General features: G+C 46.0%; 5 protein-coding genes and 2 non-coding genes across 11 annotated transcripts; 4 read left to right on the top strand and 3 right to left on the bottom strand.

Moving 5' to 3' along the window:
* Window positions 1-1,941: 1,941 nt before the first annotated feature.
* On the bottom strand, window positions 1,942-2,022 carry TRNAL-AAG. The gene has a single exon. It is a non-coding gene; the product is annotated as a tRNA-Leu (tRNA).
* Window positions 2,023-2,459: 437 nt separating this feature from the next.
* On the top strand, window positions 2,460-3,083 carry LOC101764362 (anther-specific protein RTS). Its single transcript, XM_004971104.1, has one exon. It carries the CDS (start codon window positions 2,514-2,516, stop codon window positions 2,859-2,861), a length of 348 nt encoding a protein of 115 aa, XP_004971161.1. The 5' UTR covers window positions 2,460-2,513; the 3' UTR covers window positions 2,862-3,083.
* An 872-nt stretch (window positions 3,084-3,955) lies between these two features.
* On the top strand, window positions 3,956-7,023 carry LOC101764764 ((+)-neomenthol dehydrogenase). 2 transcript variants are annotated; one of them, XM_012846131.2, is made up of 4 exons: window positions 3,956-4,355; window positions 4,714-4,908; window positions 5,038-5,389; window positions 5,700-7,023. In XM_012846131.2, exons 1-4 carry the CDS (start codon window positions 3,975-3,977, stop codon window positions 5,708-5,710), a joined length of 939 nt encoding a protein of 312 aa, XP_012701585.1. In that variant the 5' UTR covers window positions 3,956-3,974; the 3' UTR covers window positions 5,711-7,023. The 2 variants fall into 2 exon arrangements, with proteins under 2 accessions (XP_012701585.1, XP_004971162.1); XM_004971105.3 differs by lacking the exon at window positions 5,700-7,023 and having other exon boundaries at window positions 5,038-5,676.
* A 501-nt stretch (window positions 7,024-7,524) lies between these two features.
* TRNAL-AAG lies at window positions 7,525-7,605 on the top strand. The gene has a single exon. It is a non-coding gene; the product is annotated as a tRNA-Leu (tRNA).
* Window positions 7,606-9,403: 1,798 nt separating this feature from the next.
* LOC101763289 (proline-rich receptor-like protein kinase PERK1) lies at window positions 9,404-14,001 on the top strand. Of its 4 annotated transcripts, none has more exons than XM_022826906.1 (9): window positions 9,404-9,909; window positions 10,207-10,334; window positions 11,855-11,912; window positions 12,014-12,195; window positions 12,424-12,550; window positions 12,637-12,708; window positions 12,872-13,055; window positions 13,202-13,322; window positions 13,439-14,001. In XM_022826906.1, exons 2-9 carry the CDS (start codon window positions 10,305-10,307, stop codon window positions 13,700-13,702), a joined length of 1,038 nt encoding a protein of 345 aa, XP_022682641.1. In that variant the 5' UTR covers window positions 9,404-9,909; window positions 10,207-10,304; the 3' UTR covers window positions 13,703-14,001. The 4 variants fall into 4 exon arrangements, with proteins under 4 accessions (XP_022682641.1, XP_022682640.1, XP_004971158.1 ...); XM_022826905.1 differs by having other exon boundaries at window positions 9,405-10,052; XM_004971101.3 differs by having other exon boundaries at window positions 9,407-10,052; window positions 11,688-11,912.
* Window position 14,002: 1 nt separating this feature from the next.
* Window positions 14,003-15,625, bottom strand: LOC101763951 (photosynthetic NDH subunit of subcomplex B 5, chloroplastic). Its single transcript, XM_004971103.3, has 5 exons — window positions 15,317-15,625; window positions 15,091-15,145; window positions 14,884-14,952; window positions 14,728-14,786; window positions 14,003-14,542 (listed from the first exon to the last, which is right to left on the bottom strand). The coding sequence occupies exons 1-5, from the start codon at window positions 15,575-15,577 to the stop codon at window positions 14,303-14,305; spliced, it is 684 nt and encodes a 227-aa protein (XP_004971160.1). The 5' UTR covers window positions 15,578-15,625; the 3' UTR covers window positions 14,003-14,302.
* Window positions 15,626-16,143: 518 nt separating this feature from the next.
* Window positions 16,144-21,186, bottom strand: LOC101762878. The gene is made up of 16 exons (XM_004971100.2): window positions 20,863-21,186; window positions 20,279-20,373; window positions 20,049-20,162; window positions 19,796-19,900; window positions 19,635-19,706; window positions 19,054-19,166; window positions 18,834-18,968; window positions 18,686-18,754; window positions 18,411-18,498; window positions 18,258-18,329; window positions 18,079-18,179; window positions 17,338-17,455; window positions 17,154-17,213; window positions 16,951-17,061; window positions 16,672-16,789; window positions 16,144-16,585 (listed from the first exon to the last, which is right to left on the bottom strand). The coding sequence occupies exons 1-15, from the start codon at window positions 20,969-20,971 to the stop codon at window positions 16,682-16,684; spliced, it is 1,470 nt and encodes a 489-aa protein (XP_004971157.1). The 5' UTR covers window positions 20,972-21,186; the 3' UTR covers window positions 16,144-16,585; window positions 16,672-16,681.
* Between the last annotated feature and the right edge of the window lie 46 nt (window positions 21,187-21,232).

Genomic DNA, 21,232 nt, shown 5'->3' with positions numbered 1-21,232 from the left:
TGTTGCGAAAAAAGTAGGAAAACTCCGCTGAAATCACGAAAATGCAAACGACCTTATCAGCGAATGGAAAATCGATGCAAAAGAAAAGGAAAAATAAGGCGTTCGACGAAAGATCTGCCGTTTTGTAGGCGCAATTAAAAATGGCAGCTTTGTTCCCGAGGCGGGCGCCTTGGATCTCACGCCCAGCGATGCACAGCCAGATCTTGGCCAGCAGCGTCCTGACACGCACGACGCACCGACCATGCCCTGTCCCCTCCCCTCCTCTTCCCTCTCTCCACTGCACAAGCCAGATTTTTTCCTCTCTTCCAGCCAAATGACCAAACTGCCCCCACCCGTCAGTTGAGTGCTTGACCCTGCGCTGCGTGGTCCCACCCTCTCTCTCTCTTGCCGGCCTCGTCGCCGTCTCCGGCCACGTATGAATACGCCCTGCCGACCAGCCGCCACTACGGCCCGCCGTAGACGACGGCGCCCGTCGGATCGGCGCTCGACGGCCTCGATCTCGTGCTGCGGTGGTTGTTGGGAGGCGTGCCACCGCGGCTCGCTCGGGTACGCAGGAGGCGTTGTGGGCCGGAGGGGCCGGTCCATCCGGGAATTGAATGGAAGGAAGAAGAAGGCTGCCACTTCCCTTTTCGCTTTCCTGTTTCCGTAAGCAAGCCGCTCCTCGCGCACGAGGCGCCCATGTGACTGGACCATGCGAGTGAGCTGCTGTGCGGGTTTATCATTGCTTGAGCCTGACCTAACCTTAAGTAACCTAAACCTAACCTGAGCTAGTCTCCTGACTGGTCGTTCGTGGTCCGAACAGCTCGGCCATTCATTGGTCGTTGCTGGGTTAGGCCTGTGCGTTGAGCAGGCTGTTGGGTTACCTTTACCTTTGTCCATAGACAGACCATTATCATCATCCACTTCACCTGTACCTCTTTTGCAGTGTGGGCTGGGGGCCCATATGGGAATGTGAATTGCCTGGCCTTTTTCACTACGTGTGACAAGAAGGGTTTGGATTTTGGAATTATCCAAAATGAGAAGTACAGTTGTACCGAATGCTGATGATTTTCTACTGCTAAAATTGAGGATTTGGACGCAAAAGAGGCTAGTTGAGTGTAAAAATGCTGACAACGGGAAACTTGAGTAGTCTGTCCATCGCTTTCAGAGAACTGCACCAGGAAGATACCGCCGGTCGCTTGTGTGAGTGACGGCGCAAATCAACAGGTGAGAATCTGGTGGTTGCGGTGGTGCATTGTTCAAGTCGCACACTCAGTCTGTCACCTAGACACAACACTTGCCGATTAATGCTTGAACGCCTCAACTAAACGACCACTGACCTGACCAATGCAACCACAACTTGCACAGTACCGCCGCTCCCGTTCCTCCAAACAGCGACCTAACATGCTCGCCACCCCCCCCCCCCCCCCCCCCTCTTCCTTTATACACAGCTCGTATCCAACCAGTCAGTAACTTGACATTGGTTCTTGAGAATCAATGGCAACCGGTAAGGTTGGTGGCGGAAGAACCGTCGCGTTGCTGACGGTGGTCGCCGTTGCCGTCGCGGCCCTGGTGCCCGGTGGGAGCTGCCGCCCGGTCGACGCGGCGCCGGCGGGCGGCGGGGAGGCGGAGCGGTGCGTGCACAGGTGCGCGAGGGCCATGCTGGCCTGCGCGGCGGCGTCGGGGTGCGCCAGCGTGAGGGTGAGCACGAGCGCGTCGCGGCGGGGCGGAGGAGGAGGAGAAGGGAGCGCGGCGTGCGGCAGAGGGTGCGACAACGAGTACCTTGGCTGCATCGACGTCTGCTAGATGGTCTTCTTTTTGAAGAAGACTAGAAGAGAGACAACCATTTTGCGTCGATCTTTGTAGCTGTATGCAAGTGGCCCTCTCGGATGAACGTTAAAAAAATGCGAATTTTGATGTAATTACAAATGCTGATTGAAAAAAAATCGTGCAAAATAATTATGTTGAGAGTGGGATTTGAACCCACGCCCTTTCGGACCAGAACCTTAATCTGGCGCCTTAGACCAACTCGGCCATCTCAACCTGATGGTTTGTGACTGAATCAAAGCTTAATAATACAATAATATGTCGCCGGCAAGGGAGCGGCCCAACACAACAGGGGCGGGTCAAGCTCACGCGTGGCCGCCGGCGGGCAATGCATAGATACGGCGTTGGCATCGGTGGTGTCTGAGTTTTTGACGCTGTCAAAACCCGATCGATCCACGGCTGATTCGGCAGCTCATAGATGCATGGCAAATAAAGTGAGAACATGCAGTTCGGCCTCAAGTGAGTATATCCTGCAGGCCTGTCTGTTTTGCTCACACAGATCATGTTGCTCGGCAATCGAGCACGTTCCGTCTCGGGCGCTGCCTTGTCACACATCTCTCATGCTTGCACCTTCGCCCCAGCGACACGTCAACTCCTTGCATGAGCTATATATAATGCAGAGATCGATGCTATCGAGCTCAGCCCAACACAGCAGCTCTGCACCTTCACACTTCTCAGCGATCGACTTGGAAGAACGTGCGTGCACCATGAAGGCTGCCGCGGCGACGCTTCTGATGGCGCTGGTGGTCGCGGCGGCGGTCACCGTGGTCCCATCCGGCGCGGCCAGGCCCGACGACTCCGCGACGGTGGGCACCTTCGGCCATGGCCACGGCCACGTCGGCGGCCGCACCTGGCGCGATCACCACGGCGGCAACCGTTCCCCGCTGGCGGGGCTGACGGAGTGCGTCACCGTCTGCGGGTCCGGGGTGACCAAGTGCATGCTCGACTGCTACAAGCCGGCCATCAGCTTCGACCCCCTGCAGCTGCCCGTCTGCCTCCTCAAGTGCACCAACGACGCCATGGTCTGCGGCTCCAGCTGCGCCACCAATCTCTAGACGTCGTTCAGTCACGCATTAATCCTGCATGCCACCGCTTGTACCTAACTACCGATCGAATGCTATGCCATAGTGCCATGCAATGCAGAAGTATACCACTAGGGGAATATGTCCCAAATACACCTATGATTGTAATTCATGCATCCCATACTACCAATGGGTTGCAAAACCGTCCTTACCACGAATAATGCAATGGCTACTTATTACATACCGGTTCATCGATAATTCGATATAGTGAAGCTTCAAATTAAAGGCTACATAATACAAGTTATGGCTGTCCTGATGGTAATCGTTCAAGGCTCTTCGTTTTCCCTTTATGTAGCATGGTAATGGCACCCGCATCACCCCAGGGCCTCTCAAGCTGGAGGAGAGTGTGGTGGAAGTGGAACCTGAGGGGGGGAGTTGGGAGGACTGGGCAAGTATGCCGGACTCAGAGCAACTCCAGCAGGCTCTATAAATACCTCCATACCCTAAATTTAGAGTATCAAGAAAAAAAACCGCGTTCTAAGTTGGTACTCTACTAGACCCTAGATTTTAGAGAAGCCTCCAAAATTCCCTGCACACCTTCGGATTTTAGAGAGCTCTCTATCCGTTGAAGTTGTTTAGAGGGTACTGCTAGAGTTGAGAAGAAAAAATTCTTAGAAAGTAGAGGCAGCTCCTACTAAAAAGTAGAGGATTTGTTTAGAAGGTATTGCTGGAGTTGCTCTTAATATTTTTAAATTTGGTTGTTCTTCTTTTTTATAACATATTTAGTTGTTCTTGATTGAACACTATTATGTGTATTCCTGATTTTTTTAATCTTATGTGTATTCCTGATTTTTTTAATCTTATGTGTATTCCTGATGTGACGTTGAGGTTTCAGGCTTCCTCACTTGTCGCAAGAGACAACTTCGAATCTCCCTTCTTCAGCTTGGAAGTTGTTGAATGGGGAAACGCACCGAGGCCCATAGTGGTTGTAAAATTGCCACCAAAGCCCAGAAAAAAGAGGCCCACATACTTCCATCCTCTACACATCGAAGTGAGGCCCATAGTGATTGTAAAGTTGGCACTAAGGCCCAGCGAGGGTGTAAAGTTTCGACGACCTGAGAGAGAGAGAGAGAGAGAGAGAGAGAGATGGGGAAGAAAGGGAAGGAGGCGGCGCGGGAGCGGCGCGAGCAGCGCCGCCGCGAGGTCACCCTGCTCCGCGCCCTCCCCTACGAGCCCCACCAGCGATGGTGGGACCACCTGGAGCCGCGGGCTGTGGCGGTGGTCACGGGTGCCAACCGCGGGATGGGGTTCGAAGCCGCCCGCCAGCTCGCGCTCCACGGCCTCCACGTCGTGCTCACCTCCCGCGACGCCGCCAAAGGCCAGGACGCTGCCGGGAGGATCATGGCGGAGGCTCCCGGAGAGGCGTCCGTGAGCGTGGAGTGGCGGCAGCTCGACGTGGCGGAGGCCGCGTCAGTGGAGGCCTTCGCGGCCTGGGCGCTGGAGACCCACGGCGGCATCCATGTCCTTGTGAGCGCATTCTCATCGTCTTACCTTTCTACCTCTTGTACTTCGTGATTAGTTGCTTTGCTGTAACAATACGAAGGAATATCATTTCAAATTTTCAATTGACCAGCAAGAGTCGTCTCAACACTTGTTTCTGGAAGTTGTAATCTACTCCGTAATTAGTAATTAAAAATGGATTGGTAGAAAGGGAGAAAAGGACTGGGGCGGTGGATCCACGGCCAAGTCAGAAACAAACCGGAAAGAGTTGCGTTTTCAATTCCCTACACGTGAAATGAGATGAAATAGTGTCTGTATTGCTGTGCACAAAGTAAAATGGGCAGAAAGTCAAGTCACTAATTGATGTCCTGTAACCCGATTACAGGTTAACAATGCAGGTGTAAACTTCAATAAAGGACCAGATAATTCTGTTGAGTTCGCTGAGCAAGTTATCAAGACAAATTATTATGGCATGAAACAGATGACTGATGCCATGATACCGTTAATGAAACCCTCTCCCTATGGTGCTCGGATAGTGAATGTCAGCTCAAGGCTTGGTAGAGTCAATGGCAGACGGAATGTAAGTTTGCTTGACATATCCCTATTTTTCCAATGTCTCTATTGTGCTGCGACCTTCTTAATATGAGGCACCCTTGTGTTGATCATTACCTTGCCATTTATTGATCTTTTTTATTTTATATGCTGTCAGAGAATTGGTGATGCAATCCTCAGAGATCAGTTATTGAATGATGATTATCTATCAGAGCAGTTAATTGATGAGATGATAACGAAGTTTCTTGAGCAAGTAAGGCAAGGTACTTGGTCCTCCAATCAATGGCCTCAGATGTACACAGACTATTCAGTCTCGAAGCTTGCTGTTAATGCTTATACACGACTCATGTCAAGGAGGCTCTCAGATCGGCCTGAAGGCCAAAAGATCTACATTAACTGTTTCTGCCCAGGGTGGGTAAAAACGGCCATGACTGGTTTTGAAGGGAATATTTCTGCTGAAGAAGGTGCTGATACAGGAGTATGGCTTGCCTTGTTACCCTGTGAACAAGGTACAAATGGGAAGTTCTTTGCTGAGAGACGTGAGATAAGCTTCTAAAGTGACCACCTTATTCCTATTCTTGTTTTCAGCTGCAAGCAGAAAAATTTAGGACAAATATGTCATAGTGTAAACTGCTTTGATCGCTGCACACTTGCCGATATGTGAAACTATTAAGATTTATATGAGCCAGCAAGCAAGTTACCAAACAGATTGTGGAGAGTGCTCTTTGATCTGTTACTTAGTGCTGTAATTAGTTTATTTGTCAAAACGATTGATTTTGCACTTACTAATTTAGTACCATGCCCGTGTAATCTCTATAGGCGACTCATGAAGACTGGCATGTTTAAGAGCAATCATATGGCAAGCAGATAGTCAAGATCATTGATGGGTACCACTGTGTCACATTGATGGAAAGCCCATGACCTCTATTTCTGTTAATTAAGGTGATCTACGAAATGTTTATTGCTCATGAATGAAGTATGATAAAAGCGGAATGTTCATCAGGACCACTAGAATGGCAACAGGGAAGCATGACCAGCTGGCTGCCTCCTACTTGCGCTACAAGCTTGCAACAATGACCTGTATCGAAGTGCACACTGCACCACCAAGGGTTGCGTTGGGTTTTTGGCTACTTCACTAGCGACTAGCGAGTTTCTCTTCTTCAGTGGTACACGTCTGGTTGGTTTTACCATCACATTTGCGCTCCGGTCGAGATGAGCTGTGGGATTACTGTACCCTCATGCAGACTGAATTTGTGTATTATCTGGAACTTCGAGATGGGAAGCAAATTGGCTGTAAGCTCGCTGAAGATGTCAGGGTCGAATCAACAGGCTGTGTCAATCAAGCTTATCCCCTACTGCAGATAAAGATGCACAGAACCATGCATATGTATCCATTGCAGCTTCCAGTCATCCGAACCTGAAAAATCCAGAGCAGGGCCATGCCGGCCGGAAAACAAGGCAACATGATGCTGCATAGCTGGTCTTCAGAGGGTCATCGTCCTCATGGTCCTGTGGGCGCCATCGGTTTGTTGGTGTAGAAAGTAGAAACAGTAGGCAGGCGTCAACGGTGTCCGTTTAATTCGGCATCAGCCAGCCGCTGCCTTCACATGTGGTGCTTGCTAGGGATTCTGGGGCACCTCTACTTGTTGCCTGCCTGGACCCTGCCATTTGCATCCTCCAAATCTCCAATGCAGGTGCTGCTGAGCTCCAACTTGTTCACCATGTAAGCTGGACTCATTAATCAGCTGATGTAACACCGGCAATCTAGCGAGCGCCTGATTGATCAGACAAGCATACCTTTCCTTTTCCTATGCAAGGATGATCAGTTCTCTGCCTGTTGGATCTCGGGTGGGTACATAGGCTTGGGCTCCTGCATTCGCAGTGTCCTTTTCGTGCAAGTGGTTGTGACATTAACTGGCCAACAATCGATGCGTTTTTCTTTGCTTCTTGATCTGGAAAGGATGGAGGTTCCGTTTCCATCATCTCTACCAATCAGTCAGCTACCAGGGTTTTTCATTCCACTAGCATGGTGCTGCACCGTTGCCCTACCGTGGTTGTCCTTCAAGACATGTATGCTGGTGACCTGTAAATACTACTAGTAGCGATTAATTAAGCAACACTAAGCCATTGATTCTTGTGAGCTGTTCGGCGTAGAAAGTCAACGTGGAATGCAGGCCCAGCAGTGCCAGGTGGGGGGCATAATGCCACATATAGATCACGAATTCTCAGATCCATTTCCATAGGTGCAAAATGGAGTCTGACTCTTTTGGTTTAAATTGAAAAGCACTTAAGATTTGGAAAACCAGTATTTGATAATTAAATTAAAACTAAAGATGGTTCGTAATATGCCTCTTAGTCCTAGGGGCACTAATTCGCAATATTCTGCTTATTGTTAGTCATTAAATATTAAAACTTAATGGATGTAGAGATGGGCGCCCTTGATCCGGAGCTGCTTAGACCTGGGCGACCGTCTGTTTGTTTCCTTTGTCTTGTTTGTGTTGAATGCCATGGCGGTACAGTTGGTGTACCGGAGCTGCCGGACGGTCGGTTGCTACGAAAAATTTATTGCATCGTTTCTGATTAAGTTGGATCAATCGCCTAATAGTTCAAATATTAATCATACTGCCTACGCTAAAAGCATCAGGTTGAGATGGCCGAGTTGGTCTAAGGCGCCAGATTAAGGTTCTGGTCCGAAAGGGCGTGGGTTCAAATCCCACTCTCAACACTAAGTTTTTTAATTTTTCACGTGACTTTTTTTTTGTATTCCAGCTTATTGCATGGAGAGTTTGCTGTTCCTAGGTACTAGCCTCTAGTCTAATAAAAAAACATATTCTCAGTTATAGACATCAAAGCAGCTAACTTTGCTATCTAGTAAAAAAAAAACATGCGACCGACATGTTAGAAGCTTAAACCAAAAAGGAAAAAGATAGATTCATGGTGGAGATCAATGGCTGGAATTATCAATTCCTTTACAGCGTTGGTATTATGCACTGACACCACACCATGCATACCTGATCTATAGTTTCCATCTGCTGACCAATTTTAAGTCCCACGAGATCCATGCTCAAGCTCAATGCTCAACACACATTCGTGTTCCTGGGGCCCCAAACCCAACCATGCTGGGTGCCTTTTGCTAGGTGTCAACTCAGCAAGTTCTCGCCAGAGCAAAAGCCCGATGGCTCATGGAATAATGGAATCCCAGCCTGCCCGTGACGTTAAAGGAGAAGGCAACAACGTAAGCGAAGCCATGCACCCATCAGAGTTCCGCAGCAATCATTAGCGTCGCAGGATCATCGACCTTGTACTAGATTAATTAATTAATTACTCATGCACGCGTGGCAGAATCATATCCCCTGATGGATGCCAGGTCAGGTACTCTGCCTGCTACATACTGATCCAACCGGCGCAATGGCAGGCAACGTCATCCAGCTAGCCACCCTGCAGCTAGCAAAACGTGTCTGACTCGGCAAACGGCGGCGGCTCACGTGTCAGCGCCGGCGACGAGGCGGCAGCCAGATGGACGCCGCGGCCGGCGGCAGTGAGAGGATAAGGCAACAAGCTCTGTAGCCTCCCGCTGCAGCTGCAGAGGCGTCGTCAAGGTCAAGCCACAGAGCTCAGAGCTCACAGCTGTAGTGCACTCGCAAGCACAGCGATGGAGTCAGTAGCCGCTGCTGATGCGGTCACGCAGGGATTGCAGATATGTTTTCCTTGACCCTGACGTGCCTGAACTGAAGAAGCTGCAGGAAATGGAGCAAGACACGCAGGCGGCCCAAGCCATTGCCGCCAGCAACTGACCAACCACCCCCCCAAACAAAGAGTCAGAGAGACCTCAAGGCCAGCGAGATATGCTTGAAAGAAGTGCCAGTGTTTCGGAGAGGAGAAAAAACGAATTGAACATCACATCAGTGGTCAGACAGTCCATTAATCATCGCCCTAATAAGTGAGCCAGAAAAGTTCAGAGGACCAAACAAACACAGGATGGCTTCCTGATCCTGATGCGACGTCGTGAAAAATCAGTGCTGCCAGCCGTTCCTTCTGCTCGATCGATCTCAATCCTTCACGTAGCATCATCCATTTTTATTTCTTATTGTGGGTGTTGGTGACTGACGATTCATCAATGCTTTCCACTTTGACAATGGCGTCTTGGAGTCGGTAATGCAGAAGCAGCAGAAGGGGATTGAGAAAGATGCAATGCACAGCTCATGGCCACTCTGGAGGGGTAGCAACACGCCGCGGCCCAGCGATCTGTGCTTTGTTCCCCAGCGTCTCTTCCTTGGACGCTAGCTGCCCGCATGCTTGAAGAACAATATAAATGACGAATTAGTTTGATTAAGTTCTTCGGAAACATATGCTAATTTGGGATTAGCAGACAATGCCCTGCCACTTCAGAGCCTCATCATAAAGTGAAAAATCCAACACCAGCTGACCAGCAGGTGAAAAAAGAAGAGGAGTCCTTTTTATCTGATGAGCAAGCACGGCAGCTCCTGCCTGTCTGTCCGTCTGTCTTCCAGCTCAATGAGCCCCCATCATGTTCTTCTCCCCCCCGGCAATCATTGGCTTGGCTCCCCTCGGCCCGTCCCCATTTTCAATCCCACCGGTTTCCCTATTCAATTCCATTTGTTTTTGTTGCCCGCTTTGATCGAACGGCGGCGCATTGCGGCAAAGATAGATTCATGAATGTAGACGAAGGGGAAAGAATCGAAGAACTAATAAGATAAAATGGGGGGAAATCTGCTGCGTCGGCGCAGTGTCGCTATCCCAACGAATTGTCGCCTCCGGTTCAATCATTGGGAGATCCATCCGGTTCTAGTTCTGGGGTCACACAAGCCCACACTCAAGAGCCGCCGGATAAAGCTGGGGATTTTCTTGGCTGTTTTGTTTTCACCTGCAACGGCCGCGCCAAGCCCGCGTTTTTTAGCATCCTCCGCTCCGCTTTCCGCTGATGCCTACAGCTCAACCCGGCCAGTTTATGTATATATACAGGCAATGTTTATTTGCTGCGGGTTTCCAATTCCGATCCGCCCCACCGGTGAGTGTATTCTCCTTCACTTTTCTTGTGGGCGCTCCCCTCCCCATTCCTCCCTCCCCAAAACCTCACAGCTCATCTCGCCCACAATCACTTGCCAGTACAGCGATAGACCCACCTGAGGAGAGTAGGAGGAGGACGCAGAGGTGTTCTTGCCTGCTTGCTGCTTCTCTCACTTTTCACTCTTTTTCATGGATTCTCTCTAGCTGTGGAGAACCTATACGCGCTAGATATTTCTTCCGTAATTTGCCTTCTTCTTGCATTTCTTGATTGGCTTGAAGTCTTTTCTTGTGATGGTAGGAGGAAAAAGACGGGGCAGAGTCAAGAATCGGTGGAACAAGTTTTGCTGTCTGCAGAATGGATTCAGCATTTGATGCTGGTGCTGCGCTTGGACGGGAATGATGCCACGAGGCCTGGGCGATCTGCAGGTATGGTGTAGCCTTCATTTCTCTTCACCAAAATTTGCAACTTTTTTGCATACAAGGGTGGAATCGCTGTGTATTTTTCGGATGGAGTCTGAATCATGTGGATTTTTTTTTCACATACCATGATTTGTGCTCTGTTCAGGAGTGATAATTTTTTGGTGATCATATATATAGATAGATAGATAGATAGGGAAGATCAACAATCAGCAATCCTCTGATGAGTACTTCTATTGGTTACTGTTACTGAGCAGAATTCAGATAGTAGCCAATGGCACATTGCTAGATTGCTAAATTTGACTGTTTATAAATAAAATCAACCCAACATGTATGAGCAAAGCTTCAAGAGGCAAGCAGTTCAAGCAAGAATGCATTCATGTTTTGATGTACACTGTAGCTTATTCATATCTGTTTCAGTGCAGAATGTCATAGCAAAAGATATTTTGTTACACATTTGGAGTCACTTTCTGTAACATCTAACATGCCATTTTACCTACTGTGGCAAAGTTTCTTCTGATCCGTTTATGGCACGAAAAAATTTGAATGATTGTCTGGAAACGTTTACCAGGAAAAGGAAAGAAAAGGAAAGGAAAAAAGTTCAAAGTGCAAACCATGCTGCCACATAACGTCCAATTTTGGATATCTGACAATTCCCTGTTTTCCGTGTGATAATATAAGTGCCCTTTTTGCCAAATTTATGCGATACTAGTAGCTTCGTCCATACCGCTGATGTCATGATCAAACTGCGCTTTCCGAATTTTGCCACTGCACATTGCCACATAATGTCCAATTTCAGATATCCAACAACTCCCTGCTTTTCCATTTGATAATATAGTTGTCTTTTTCGCCAGATTATGTGTTACTAGTAGCTTCATCCATGATGCTAATGTTATGATCAAAATGTGCTTTCCTGATTCTGCCACGGCACATCACCACATATGCGTAATTTTGAATATCTGACAATTCCTTATTTTTCCATTTGATAATACAATAGTCTTTATTGCTAGATTTATACGTTACTAGTAGTTCACTTGTATCATGATCAAAATCCCTAATTTTGCCACTGCACAGCGACAAATCTGAGAGACAGACATTTCATACTGAGACAAAACTAAAGTTGACAAAAAAATTATGCACTTGCTGATTTAACTTTATCCATGGTTTCAGTGTCAATATTATATTAGTGGTTTAACTTTATCTATTGTTCACCCAATCCATGCATACATGTTTGCGTATATCTATTCACTATCTGAATTATTCTGTAGCTCACTGGTCGTCACAACCAGCAATCTGTACATCCATGCTCTTCCTTATGGATTCAAATATAAACTCAGCCAAATTTAATGTACTACTCTTTAGGTTTCCGATCTGCAGACTTCATCACTGCGGCTACAAAGATTATTGCCCTATTCTGGGAGGATATCCAGTAATAGATGTCAGGACTTCTTGCAGCAGCTCTAGGAGGTGCTGTAGGAGGCTTGACACTACTATGTATTGTCACAGTTGTAATTGTACTTTGCCTGCAGTATCGCAGAAGAACTTCAGACTCTTCAGAAAGTGGCTCATCAGGTCAAGCTCTACCAGGTACTGCTTAAGTTACTTTTCATAAGACTATAAAACTTGTTCATCTAAAGATCTATATTTTTCTATTTTGATAAGTAATAGCTTTGCCTTCCATCTTTCAGAGTTGCAGGGAGCAAGATGTCTGACTTTGGAGGAACTAAATTTGGCTACAAGGAATTTCAGCAATGCAAATCTTATTGGACAGGGAATGTTTGGAGAGGTATACAAGGGTTTGCTCCAGGATGGCACGATTGTAGCTGTTAAAAGACGGCATGCTCCTCCTAGCCAGGAATTCGTTCAAGAGGTAACATAATTTTACTTATCCATACGTTCTCTTGAGCAATTTATGGTCCTGAATTTATGGAATGTGCTGTGTTTTAGCTCTATTTTTTCCCTCTTGAAGGAATGATCCTGTTTTCTAGCAAAGGACTAAACCCACTATTTTCTAATATGATTTAAAATATAGCACAGCTTGCTCCACACCCTTCTTAGATTGTTCCAAGCTCAAGCATCCGTGCTGTTTTCTTCTCAGGTTAATTACCTATCATCTCTCCAGCATCGGAACCTTGTAAAACTTTTGGGGTACTGCCAGGAGAATGTTGTGCAGATGCTTGTTTATGAGTATATCCCCAATGGCAGTGTCTCAACACATTTGCATGGTGATTTCATCGTGTTTTCTTTATATTACTCTAATGTACAAAGAGCGGTGTCGTAGGTTGGTAATTCTTCTGCTGTCCTTTTGTAGGTTACAGCCACGCTCCAGGTGTAAGGCTAGAATTCAAGCATAGACTTTCTATAGCTCATGGAGCTGCTAAAGGTAAGCCTATACATATAAACCAACTCTACACTTTCCCTTATTGTCAGAAATATAATTTAGAGGCTCATAACTTCGTATCGACTAAAACTCATTCTGCTGTAACAATGATCTTATGGAAACTACATCAACAATCTTAACATGGCGATCTTTTCTTGTTACTCAGGCCTGAGCCACCTGCATTCGCTGACGCCCCCTGCGATCCATATGAACTTCAAAACTTCTAATGTACTTGTGGATGAGGATTTCATACCAAAAGTTGCGGATACTGGGATTCCAGGCTTGCTTGATCGACTCGGTGTTACAGGACTATCTTCCAGAACACCTAATGATCCATTTGTTGATCCTCGGTAACAACAGGCACACATATTTGTTGTACTTCTTGCATTCATTGATTACATCAGATGGATACGATAAAATCATCTGCTTTCAGTGTGTTGTGTCCAGTGTACAATTCATCACTTGAGTTTGATGGAACTTCCTGTTGCATGATCAGAATGAGGGAATCCATGAACTTGAACTTTTCCATACAAAGCGATGTTTACAGTTTTGGTGTGTTCCTTGTGGAGTTGGTGAGCGGACGGAGAGCCGTGTCTGATCAAAACATCATTCAATGGGTATATTCCAACACTGCTCACCAATTTCTCCCTACTATAGTGGCATCATTTACTCCTCTTAATCATCATATCTGCACTGAAGTATAGGCCTGCTCACTTTGTACCTCGATATGCAGGTGCAGAACTTCCAGGAATCAAGTGATATCTCTGCAATTGCAGACAACAGAATGACCAGTAGTTTCACCTCTGAAAGCATGAAAGAATTGCTGCGCTTGGCATCGTGGTGCGTGAACCCAATGAGTGAGCAGCGTCCGTCGATGAGCCTGGTGGAGGCTGAAATACACCGGATTCGGGAGCAGGAGATCAGCTTGACGACAGTCATGACAGGACGCACCCCAACTGTGACTCTAGGCAGTCAGCTCTTCAGAACATCAAGGTGAAGGAACGGAATGCCTAGCATCTTGTAGCAAAGCTAGTTCTCTCACCAGGGCAGTAGATTAGCCTTGTTCTCTTCCAAAAGATTTCCCTTGTCTTCATAGCGAGTCAGCTGCATCTCAAGTGTACAAAAAAGGAACAGCTGCAAGGCTTACCTTTTTTTTTTCTTACCCTGGTGGTTTCTTTTTCGTTCTTCCCTTTTTTTCTCCTGCAAAGGTTTTAAGGAAGAATGACATTTCTTTTTGTTGAATAATAATAAGATTGGGTGGGTGGTGGCAAACAGGCAGTTCTAAATGTTCAGTTACTTCGGTGAATCAGTCCTGCATGTGTTTTCTCAAAACATAAGAGAAAACATGAAGAAACCACGCAGAAAGTTGAAGCAACAGCGTGCTCGCTATTCTGCAGAATTTCTTTTGTGAGACGCCCGACATACATCCATTATGTGAGGATAAAGCAGATTTTCAGGCTCTCAGTTTTTACAGGGCTGAGAACCTCAGGCATGAAGATACACACATTGTTATTCCTTTCATTCAAGAGCTTTTTCCTAGCAGCTATGCTATACTTGATTTGTTTTGCACGGAAAGGCTTGTGCAGTAGGTAACCATCTAGCTTGATTTGACGATGTCTTCCCTGCTGGTGTTGACGGTGAAGTCCCAGAGCTCGCCATACTTCTCGTTGAAGTCCCAGATGTCCATGGAGTTGTAATCGGCGATGAGCTTGTCACGAGCCGACCTCTCCATCATGTAGATCTCCGGCTCGAAGTTGTGCGGCTTGTCCGGCTTTTGCATCTCGATGATGCAGAACACGACGATCCAGAGAGCTGCCCCGATGTAGAGGTACTCGCCCTGGTGGTGGTACAAGCAGGCACATCTCCAGTCAGTAGAGAGTTACATGAACGTAGGGTGAAAGGCTTGGGCGAACGTTTGGAGCGCGGGAATTTCGCACTAGTCCAGTTCAATCCTCATAGAAGATCAGAAAAAAGAATCCAATATGTTTGAAACAGAGCCTGATGTAAATATTCAGTCCATACCGGTACATTGAAAGCCATGCCAAGGATGATTGCAGGAGGAAATGCCCAGGAGATGAGTGCTGCACAGCAAGAAATTGCCATTGATATGCTGATGAGGAAAGTTTTTTTTTTCACTGCCACTGAAAGCAGAAAGATATCCGAGGAGCTAAAGAGTACCTTGAAAGCCCTGAGGAGGCTCAGCTTCTTGGTACCATTCGGAGACATCCTCCCAAAATCCCTTCTTGTCTTCAGATAGGGCATCGTCATCGCAATTGTTTGCAGGATTTGTTACACCACATCACATAGCATAACAATCAGTGCTCCTTCTTGCAAGGATATCAGTACAACATGGATACAATGACAGTGAAGTTTTTAGGACAAGACCTTGGCCTTCGTGATAGGTGTGGTGTCCATCGTACACTCCGAACTCAAAGTCCTCCTGCAACACACAGATTATTGTCCACTCCAGTGTTATCCCATGAACAAAGGCAATCCATTATTGTCCACTCCAGTGTTATCCCATGAGCAAAGGCAATCCATTTCTTTCTTCAGAGAGTTCAGATAGCACAGCCAAAATTCTAAAGCGAGTGAATTGAGAGGAGGGACGGACCGGGCTGATGCCGGGGGTGGCCCACCGGTCGATGGGGTCCTCGTTCAGGTCCGGCTCGATCTCCGACAGCGCCCCGGGCCCGGCTCTCGCCACCACCGCGCCGCCCCTGCCGCCGCTTTGCCGGCGGCGGCCGTGCAGCCGCTGCTGCTGTGGCTGCGCTACCTTTATCCTCAGCTGCTTCACCGCGCCATGGCGATGGCGAGCACCGGCGGCGGCAGACGGTGACGCGGAGATGCCGGACACCACGTTGCTGCTGCTCATTATCTCACTCCAAGCGCTGAGCTTGGCTCTCTCTGCTCCATCCCCACTGGACTCTGCACTTTATATCTCCCTGCTAAGAGAAAAAAGCACACTGGATAAGGGTATTGGACATGTACCGTCCAGGAATTTCGCTGCGTTTTTCCTTATCCATTTTTCATGTATGGAAATAAATCGGGTGTTGATTTTTTTTTCAAATCACACAGTAGAGACGGGCTCACATACACTTACACACGCTCGGCCCCATGAACACAACACACGTAACCCTACCTCTATAAACACCTCCGAAAGACTGAGCTGACAAATCTTTGATATTAACGAAATCACCACTGGTGTCTCGCCGTCGATGAACACATCGCTTATTACCGAAAGAATAGCGCCAATTAAATCCTAAAATAAATGTAAGAAAAAGGCGAGCAGTACCGAGTCAAGTACTCGAAATCTGATAGTAGGTTCCACTACGGGAGTTTTACCACCACAAGGAGTTTTACCAGCTGAGCAATGCTCAGTTTGCAAATTGAGTGTTGAATCAATAGTAAGCGACTCACAAGAACTCAACATGATGCCCCTGTACTCTGGCTGATCTGTGATTAACAGACAATTTGTTTACATCACTGCATCCTAAATTTTCAGGGAATGCGGAGCTTCCGGTTCACAGCCACAGGTAAGGAACAGCAAAAGAGCAGAGACAGATCAAGCTGCCAGTGTCATTGCGTCACCGGCTCAGTGTGCACGCTGCAGTGAACCTTCATCGTTACTTGTACAGGGAAGGTTTCTGACAAATAAATGCACAGTTCACGACATGTACAACATCGCTCTTGTACCCTGTGTTGCGTTAGCAGGAAACATCCTACTACCTCGTTTGCTATGGAAAAAATGCTACATGCTTACAACACACTTCAGACATTCCAGAATACACAGCAGATCCTACCCAAAGAAAAATTACAACCCCATTTATCATAACTTTCACTGGAGAACTATCCTGGAGATGGCCAGAATTATTTACCCCACCTGATATGCAAGAATTTAGTGTTAGGCATTCCTGGAGTACCATAAATGTTGTAATGCCATCAGGCAAGAATTTACAACAGGATTACCTTGTTCAAATCAACCTCGCAAGCTTTGCCTTGCTTTCATAACCAGCTCTTCCGTGGTAGCGCCGATGATCTCATTGGCACGCTTTAGAGGAACGCAACAAATTCTTCCAATAGAATCCTGGATGCAAAACAGACTTCAGTATTATGTGGGAAAAAGTAGAGAACAAACAAATAGAAGCATGTGTGCCTGCAAAAACTTGACTATGTGCACTGTGTGTGTAAGAAACTATTCCTATGTTTGACAAATTGGTGATAAGAGAAAAAGATGTGAGAACTCACTCTTGTGGTGATACCAAGCCTCTCCAGCTTTTGAACAGCATCCATCACCTCAAAATTGCATTGCAAGCCAAACTCTTCCTGGATTAACTCCTCGCATTGCAAGTCAAGATCCTAGCACATTGGGAACACACAAATATTTAATTTTAATATTTCTTCCACAAGAGCAAGTATAGATTTTTAAAATGGAAGAACAATATATATACATCACTGGTAGCCTTTCCATTTTCCATCAGAATATAATAGGCTATTATGACCTCCTTGACCTGAACATTCGGAACCACGAGGATGAAAGTGAACTGTCAGTTCAGCTTCGAATTCCAATATCTGAACTATTGTTTTTCTTTTGGGGGTTCATTCTCAAGAAATACGGGTCGAGTCTAGACCTACCTCCTGTTGAATCACATCGTCGCAGAGGTGCAGTAGTGTGCCTTTCCCACTATCTAGTTGTTTGTCATACATTGATTGAGTGATTAGGTTTTGGTAGGTTGCCATGTTCTGTTGAAACCTGCGTAAAGAAAAACTATTTAACAGACTACTCAACACAACAAACCAGCACTAAAAATAACTATTTAATATACTGCCCGACACAACCATAAACACTAACAAGTATCATCCTAATGAAGAAAGGCTGAAGCATGAAGGTATTCTGTAGCATGTCTACGAGGTCACAGAAACAAAGGGCGTGATTGGTTGGTCAGACGCCTCGGGCCTGGCTGAACATCAGAGCCAGGCCAGCCACAGCCAGGTCTGGTGTGTGCAGCATGCGCTTGTTTGGTCTGCTGATCACATTGAGCCAGGTGCAGCAGGGATGCTGATTGGTTGCATATAAATTCTATCGCTGCTAGTCACGGACACAACGCGCTGGGATGTCCTTCGCATGCACTCTCGTATCGAGCGAGCCAGGCCCACGATGCGGAGCCAGGCTCCGAGGGACCTTTTGCATCTACGGGGACAGGCTCAGACTGCTGTGCAGGAAACCAATCATCGATATGTTGCACCCCGCGAGCCTGTCTCACCCATATGCAATCATCCAATCACGCCCAAAAATCTTCCACTGTTCTCTATTGTCTTCATAATAAAAAATACCTATAGAATGAATAAAATAAAAAAATCAACTAAGATACTCACGAGAAATAGATCTTAGCACAATATCCAGCCAGAGCAGAAAGGATGGCGATTACAACCCAGAAATCGGCTTTAGGCATTTCGAGTGAACTGATAAGTGTAACCTGAGTGATGTGACACAAGTAAATTAGAAGGTGAAGTATCACAAAAGAATCAAATGAAAACGATTCAATTCCACTTACGAGTCCAATGACAACAGAAACAATAAATTGAACCCAGTCCATTGGTGTGAGGCTTGGGTTTTTCTTCTCAGGCTGCAGTGGTTACAATTTTTCTTCAGCATAAATAAATATGAATGTGAAAATTTTCTCCAGAAAAGGCAACTCAGTGCTAACCAGAACCAACTCCATATCTGCCATTGGAATATTTTTGAAGTGTTTTACATGAATTGCTCTATCATCCTGGCCCTTTGGACTTTTCCTCCTGAAGGAATACATAAAAAAATCAGTTCAGTTTATTGTCCTGAGCAATGCAATGGACAGGGGGTCTCCCTGGTACTCTTAAAAAAATCAGTTAATGCTGTAATAAAAAAAAAATCATGCAAGCAACCATTTCAGAAACAAGACAAGAAAGTTTTGTCAGCAACCTCAAATCGTTTTATAACTTTTACCTGTACAAGACAATAACCTCTTCAAATGTAGGCTCTTGAATTGCGACCTTGCCAATTAAATTTCGCAAGCTGCAAAGTGCAAACTGTGAGACCATGAGAGAGAGATATAGGGATTGTGATGGCTTAACAGGTCAAAGAAGAGGCAAACCTTAACTCCATTGTTTCAAGCCGTATGCGTTCAACATATAGCTCCTTGTCCTCTACTTCACTGGCTAGATCATCATTCTTCTTGGAATCCATCTTTTGCTTACCATTTTTCTTTCTGGAGAAGAGCTTTTGCAATCTGAAATTCCAGTATGAAAAAAGGTAACCCTTTCAATGAGAAAGATAAAATGCAAAGGGCATTAAATGTGCAGTGGATAACATACCTCGTCTTCTCAAGAAACTTTCGCCATGCACGAGCTATGATCATGTCCACTTTCTCCATGAAGAAAAAGTTGCTAGTGCGGTCCAATCCAATGCCCCTACGAAATATAACATACTGGCAAATAAAAGGATCATGTCAGCTAAACAAGTAGTTGTTCATGAACAATATGTGAGGAATACTCCCTCTGTCCCAAATTATAGGTTGTTTTAGCATTTTTAGATTCATAGATTTTGTTATGTACTTAGATATATCCTATGTCTAGATGCATAATAATATCTATGAATAACGACCTATAATTTGGACGGAGGGAGTACTAAGCAAGAAGTCAATGCCACTAGGAGAGAAGGGGTCCGGACTCTGGAGGGCAACACTAAACAAAAACATAATTATACAATACATAATACATGAAAGTTTAAGAAGGATTAGCTGATAGCTAAATTCGAGTTCCCCAATTTGCACCTTTGCCTACTTGGCTGGTCAAAAAAACCTAGAATTTCAACGCATTGCTTATGAAATAACATTGACCTCATGTAACCCAAAGAAAAAAGAGAAGTCCATCTATGTCACAGTAAAAAACATCACCTTATCTGAGAAGTCAGGTAGGTTTTCATGATGGTGCTCCTTAAAATACTTTGACAAAAGTTTGTTATCTAACTGCACAAGCAAAAAAAAAAAGGAATTTCACACTGACATTTAGTGAAATTTAGATAAGGAGACATAGTTTGCAGGGAAAGGGGATTAACCTTTGATTCATCAACTTTGATGGGAAGATTCAACAGGTATTGTCCAGAATGAGCAAGTTCAACCTCATCATCGTTTACTATGTTAAAATTGCTTTTTTCCATCACCTGCACTTTAATTAAAGACACTTTAAAGAGCACATTTACAGAAATGTTTTGATGCATTGCAACACTATAAGAAACTGCTCCATGCCTCCATCCTTCACTTGGACACTAAATCTATCAACAGTTATTTCTCCCAGAATAGGTTCTTTACCTGAAAGAAATAGGACAGGAAGTTCTGCTCAAGCGTATCGATTTCCTCAGATGAGAAGTTCTGCTGCTGCAGTTTTTTAGCACCGTGCACAGGATCAAAGAGAGCGAACAGTTCCTGCAAAAGTACCATAGATCAGATATCATTCAAACACCAAAGACCCTAGAGATGGTTGTAAGCATCAATTCAAACCAACAAACGCTGTGTATGTGTAATTACTAAACTTTCCTCACCATCATATCATCAAACTGGAGATGGTACCAAGCCCTTATGGTGTATTCAACCCTCTTACACAGCTTCAAGAATTCTTCTCTGTCGGATTGATGTTCTTCAAAAATACAAGGTACAGTTAAATGGGTTGCACGGTCTTGTATCCAAAGCAAGATTCTTGCTTCAGCTTGTCGAAAACAAGACAAGGCAATATTGAAAAGAACATATTTGATGGCCGCTTTCAGCAGTTTGATACTCGGGCTTCAGTAGCCCAACATGACAAGTAGCACACTAGTGATCTGGAATGAATAATGTATTGCAGTCACAATGCCTACACAGACTTCTCTATACAGATTCCACTTTACATGATCCAGGCGAATTAATCAAAGAAAAGATTCTAGCCTTTCCCTCAAAAGCGATAAGAATCTCGCAAGATAATAACTTCACAGTAGAAATAGGATAGTCACGATACCGGAGCCTCCCTTTAAGTTTAAGAGCCCAACCATCCCGAGCTCGACCGACCAAGAAACGTGCATCGCCTATGGTGGATGGCTGAATGCCCCTAAACGGATCAGGCAAAAGGAGAGGCAGGGAGAGAAAGAGATACCAATGAGGTAGGCAAGCTTCATTATGAGCTTGGGCTTCATGATGGGGATCACGGACTCGCGCTCCAGCCGCACCACATCCTTCTCCTTCCCTGCCTTTTCCTCCGCCATCGCCTGTTCTTACCTATCCAGCAAGGTTCAGCTCCCACTCCTTCAAGCCTTCAAGATCCCTTCCTGAAGGCGGCGGAGGAAATGCAGTTTCGAACGGAAGACGAGGGGGTGAGTACTGCCGCCGTGCAATTGAATAATTGCTCTGTCGTGGACGAACTCGGAAGGAGTGGAAACGCACTACGGTTACAGATCCACACAGTGTTCGTGTCTTCTTCCTCCAGCCGGCGGTACGGCGAAAGCAAGATCAAGTCGTAGTACGCT

The sequence above is a fragment of the Setaria italica genome, chromosome V (assembly GCF_000263155.2).
Source record: "Setaria italica strain Yugu1 chromosome V, Setaria_italica_v2.0, whole genome shotgun sequence".
In the NCBI taxonomy this organism is placed as follows: domain Eukaryota; kingdom Viridiplantae; phylum Streptophyta; class Magnoliopsida; order Poales; family Poaceae; genus Setaria; species Setaria italica.
The sequence above is the reverse complement of the archived record's forward strand: the minus strand, read 5'-3'. Positions and strand labels throughout refer to the sequence as shown.

Coding starts and splice junctions, on each gene's coding strand:
- LOC101764362 (XM_004971104.1), top strand. CDS start 2,514: ATGAAGGCTGCCGCGGCGACGCTTCTGATGGCGCTGGTGGTCGCGGCG.
- LOC101764764 (XM_004971105.3), top strand. CDS start 3,975: ATGGGGAAGAAAGGGAAGGAGGCGGCGCGGGAGCGGCGCGAGCAGCGC. Junction 4,356..4,713: donor ACGGCGGCATCCATGTCCTT/GTGAGCGCATTC, acceptor ACCCGATTACAG/GTTAACAATGCAGGTGTAAA. Junction 4,909..5,037: donor GAGTCAATGGCAGACGGAAT/GTAAGTTTGCTT, acceptor ATATGCTGTCAG/AGAATTGGTGATGCAATCCT.
- LOC101763289 (XM_004971101.3), top strand. CDS start 11,762: ATGTCAGGACTTCTTGCAGCAGCTCTAGGAGGTGCTGTAGGAGGCTTG. Junction 11,913..12,013: donor ATCAGGTCAAGCTCTACCAG/GTACTGCTTAAG, acceptor TCCATCTTTCAG/AGTTGCAGGGAGCAAGATGT. Junction 13,056..13,201: donor GATCCATTTGTTGATCCTCG/GTAACAACAGGC, acceptor TTGCATGATCAG/AATGAGGGAATCCATGAACT.
- LOC101763951 (XM_004971103.3), bottom strand. CDS start 15,577: ATGAGCAGCAGCAACGTGGTGTCCGGCATCTCCGCGTCACCGTCTGCC. Junction 14,953..15,090: donor CACCTATCACGAAGGCCAAG/GTCTTGTCCTAA, acceptor CCCTATCTGAAG/ACAAGAAGGGATTTTGGGAG. Junction 14,787..14,883: donor GCCTCCTCAGGGCTTTCAAG/GTACTCTTTAGC, acceptor CTTGCTGTGCAG/CACTCATCTCCTGGGCATTT.
- LOC101762878 (XM_004971100.2), bottom strand. CDS start 20,971: ATGGCGGAGGAAAAGGCAGGGAAGGAGAAGGATGTGGTGCGGCTGGAG. Junction 18,969..19,053: donor AAGTTTCTTGAGAAGACGAG/GTATGTTATCCA, acceptor CTGGAATTTCAG/ATTGCAAAAGCTCTTCTCCA. Junction 17,214..17,337: donor ACGATGTGATTCAACAGGAG/GTAGGTCTAGAC, acceptor CCGAATGTTCAG/GTCAAGGAGGTCATAATAGC.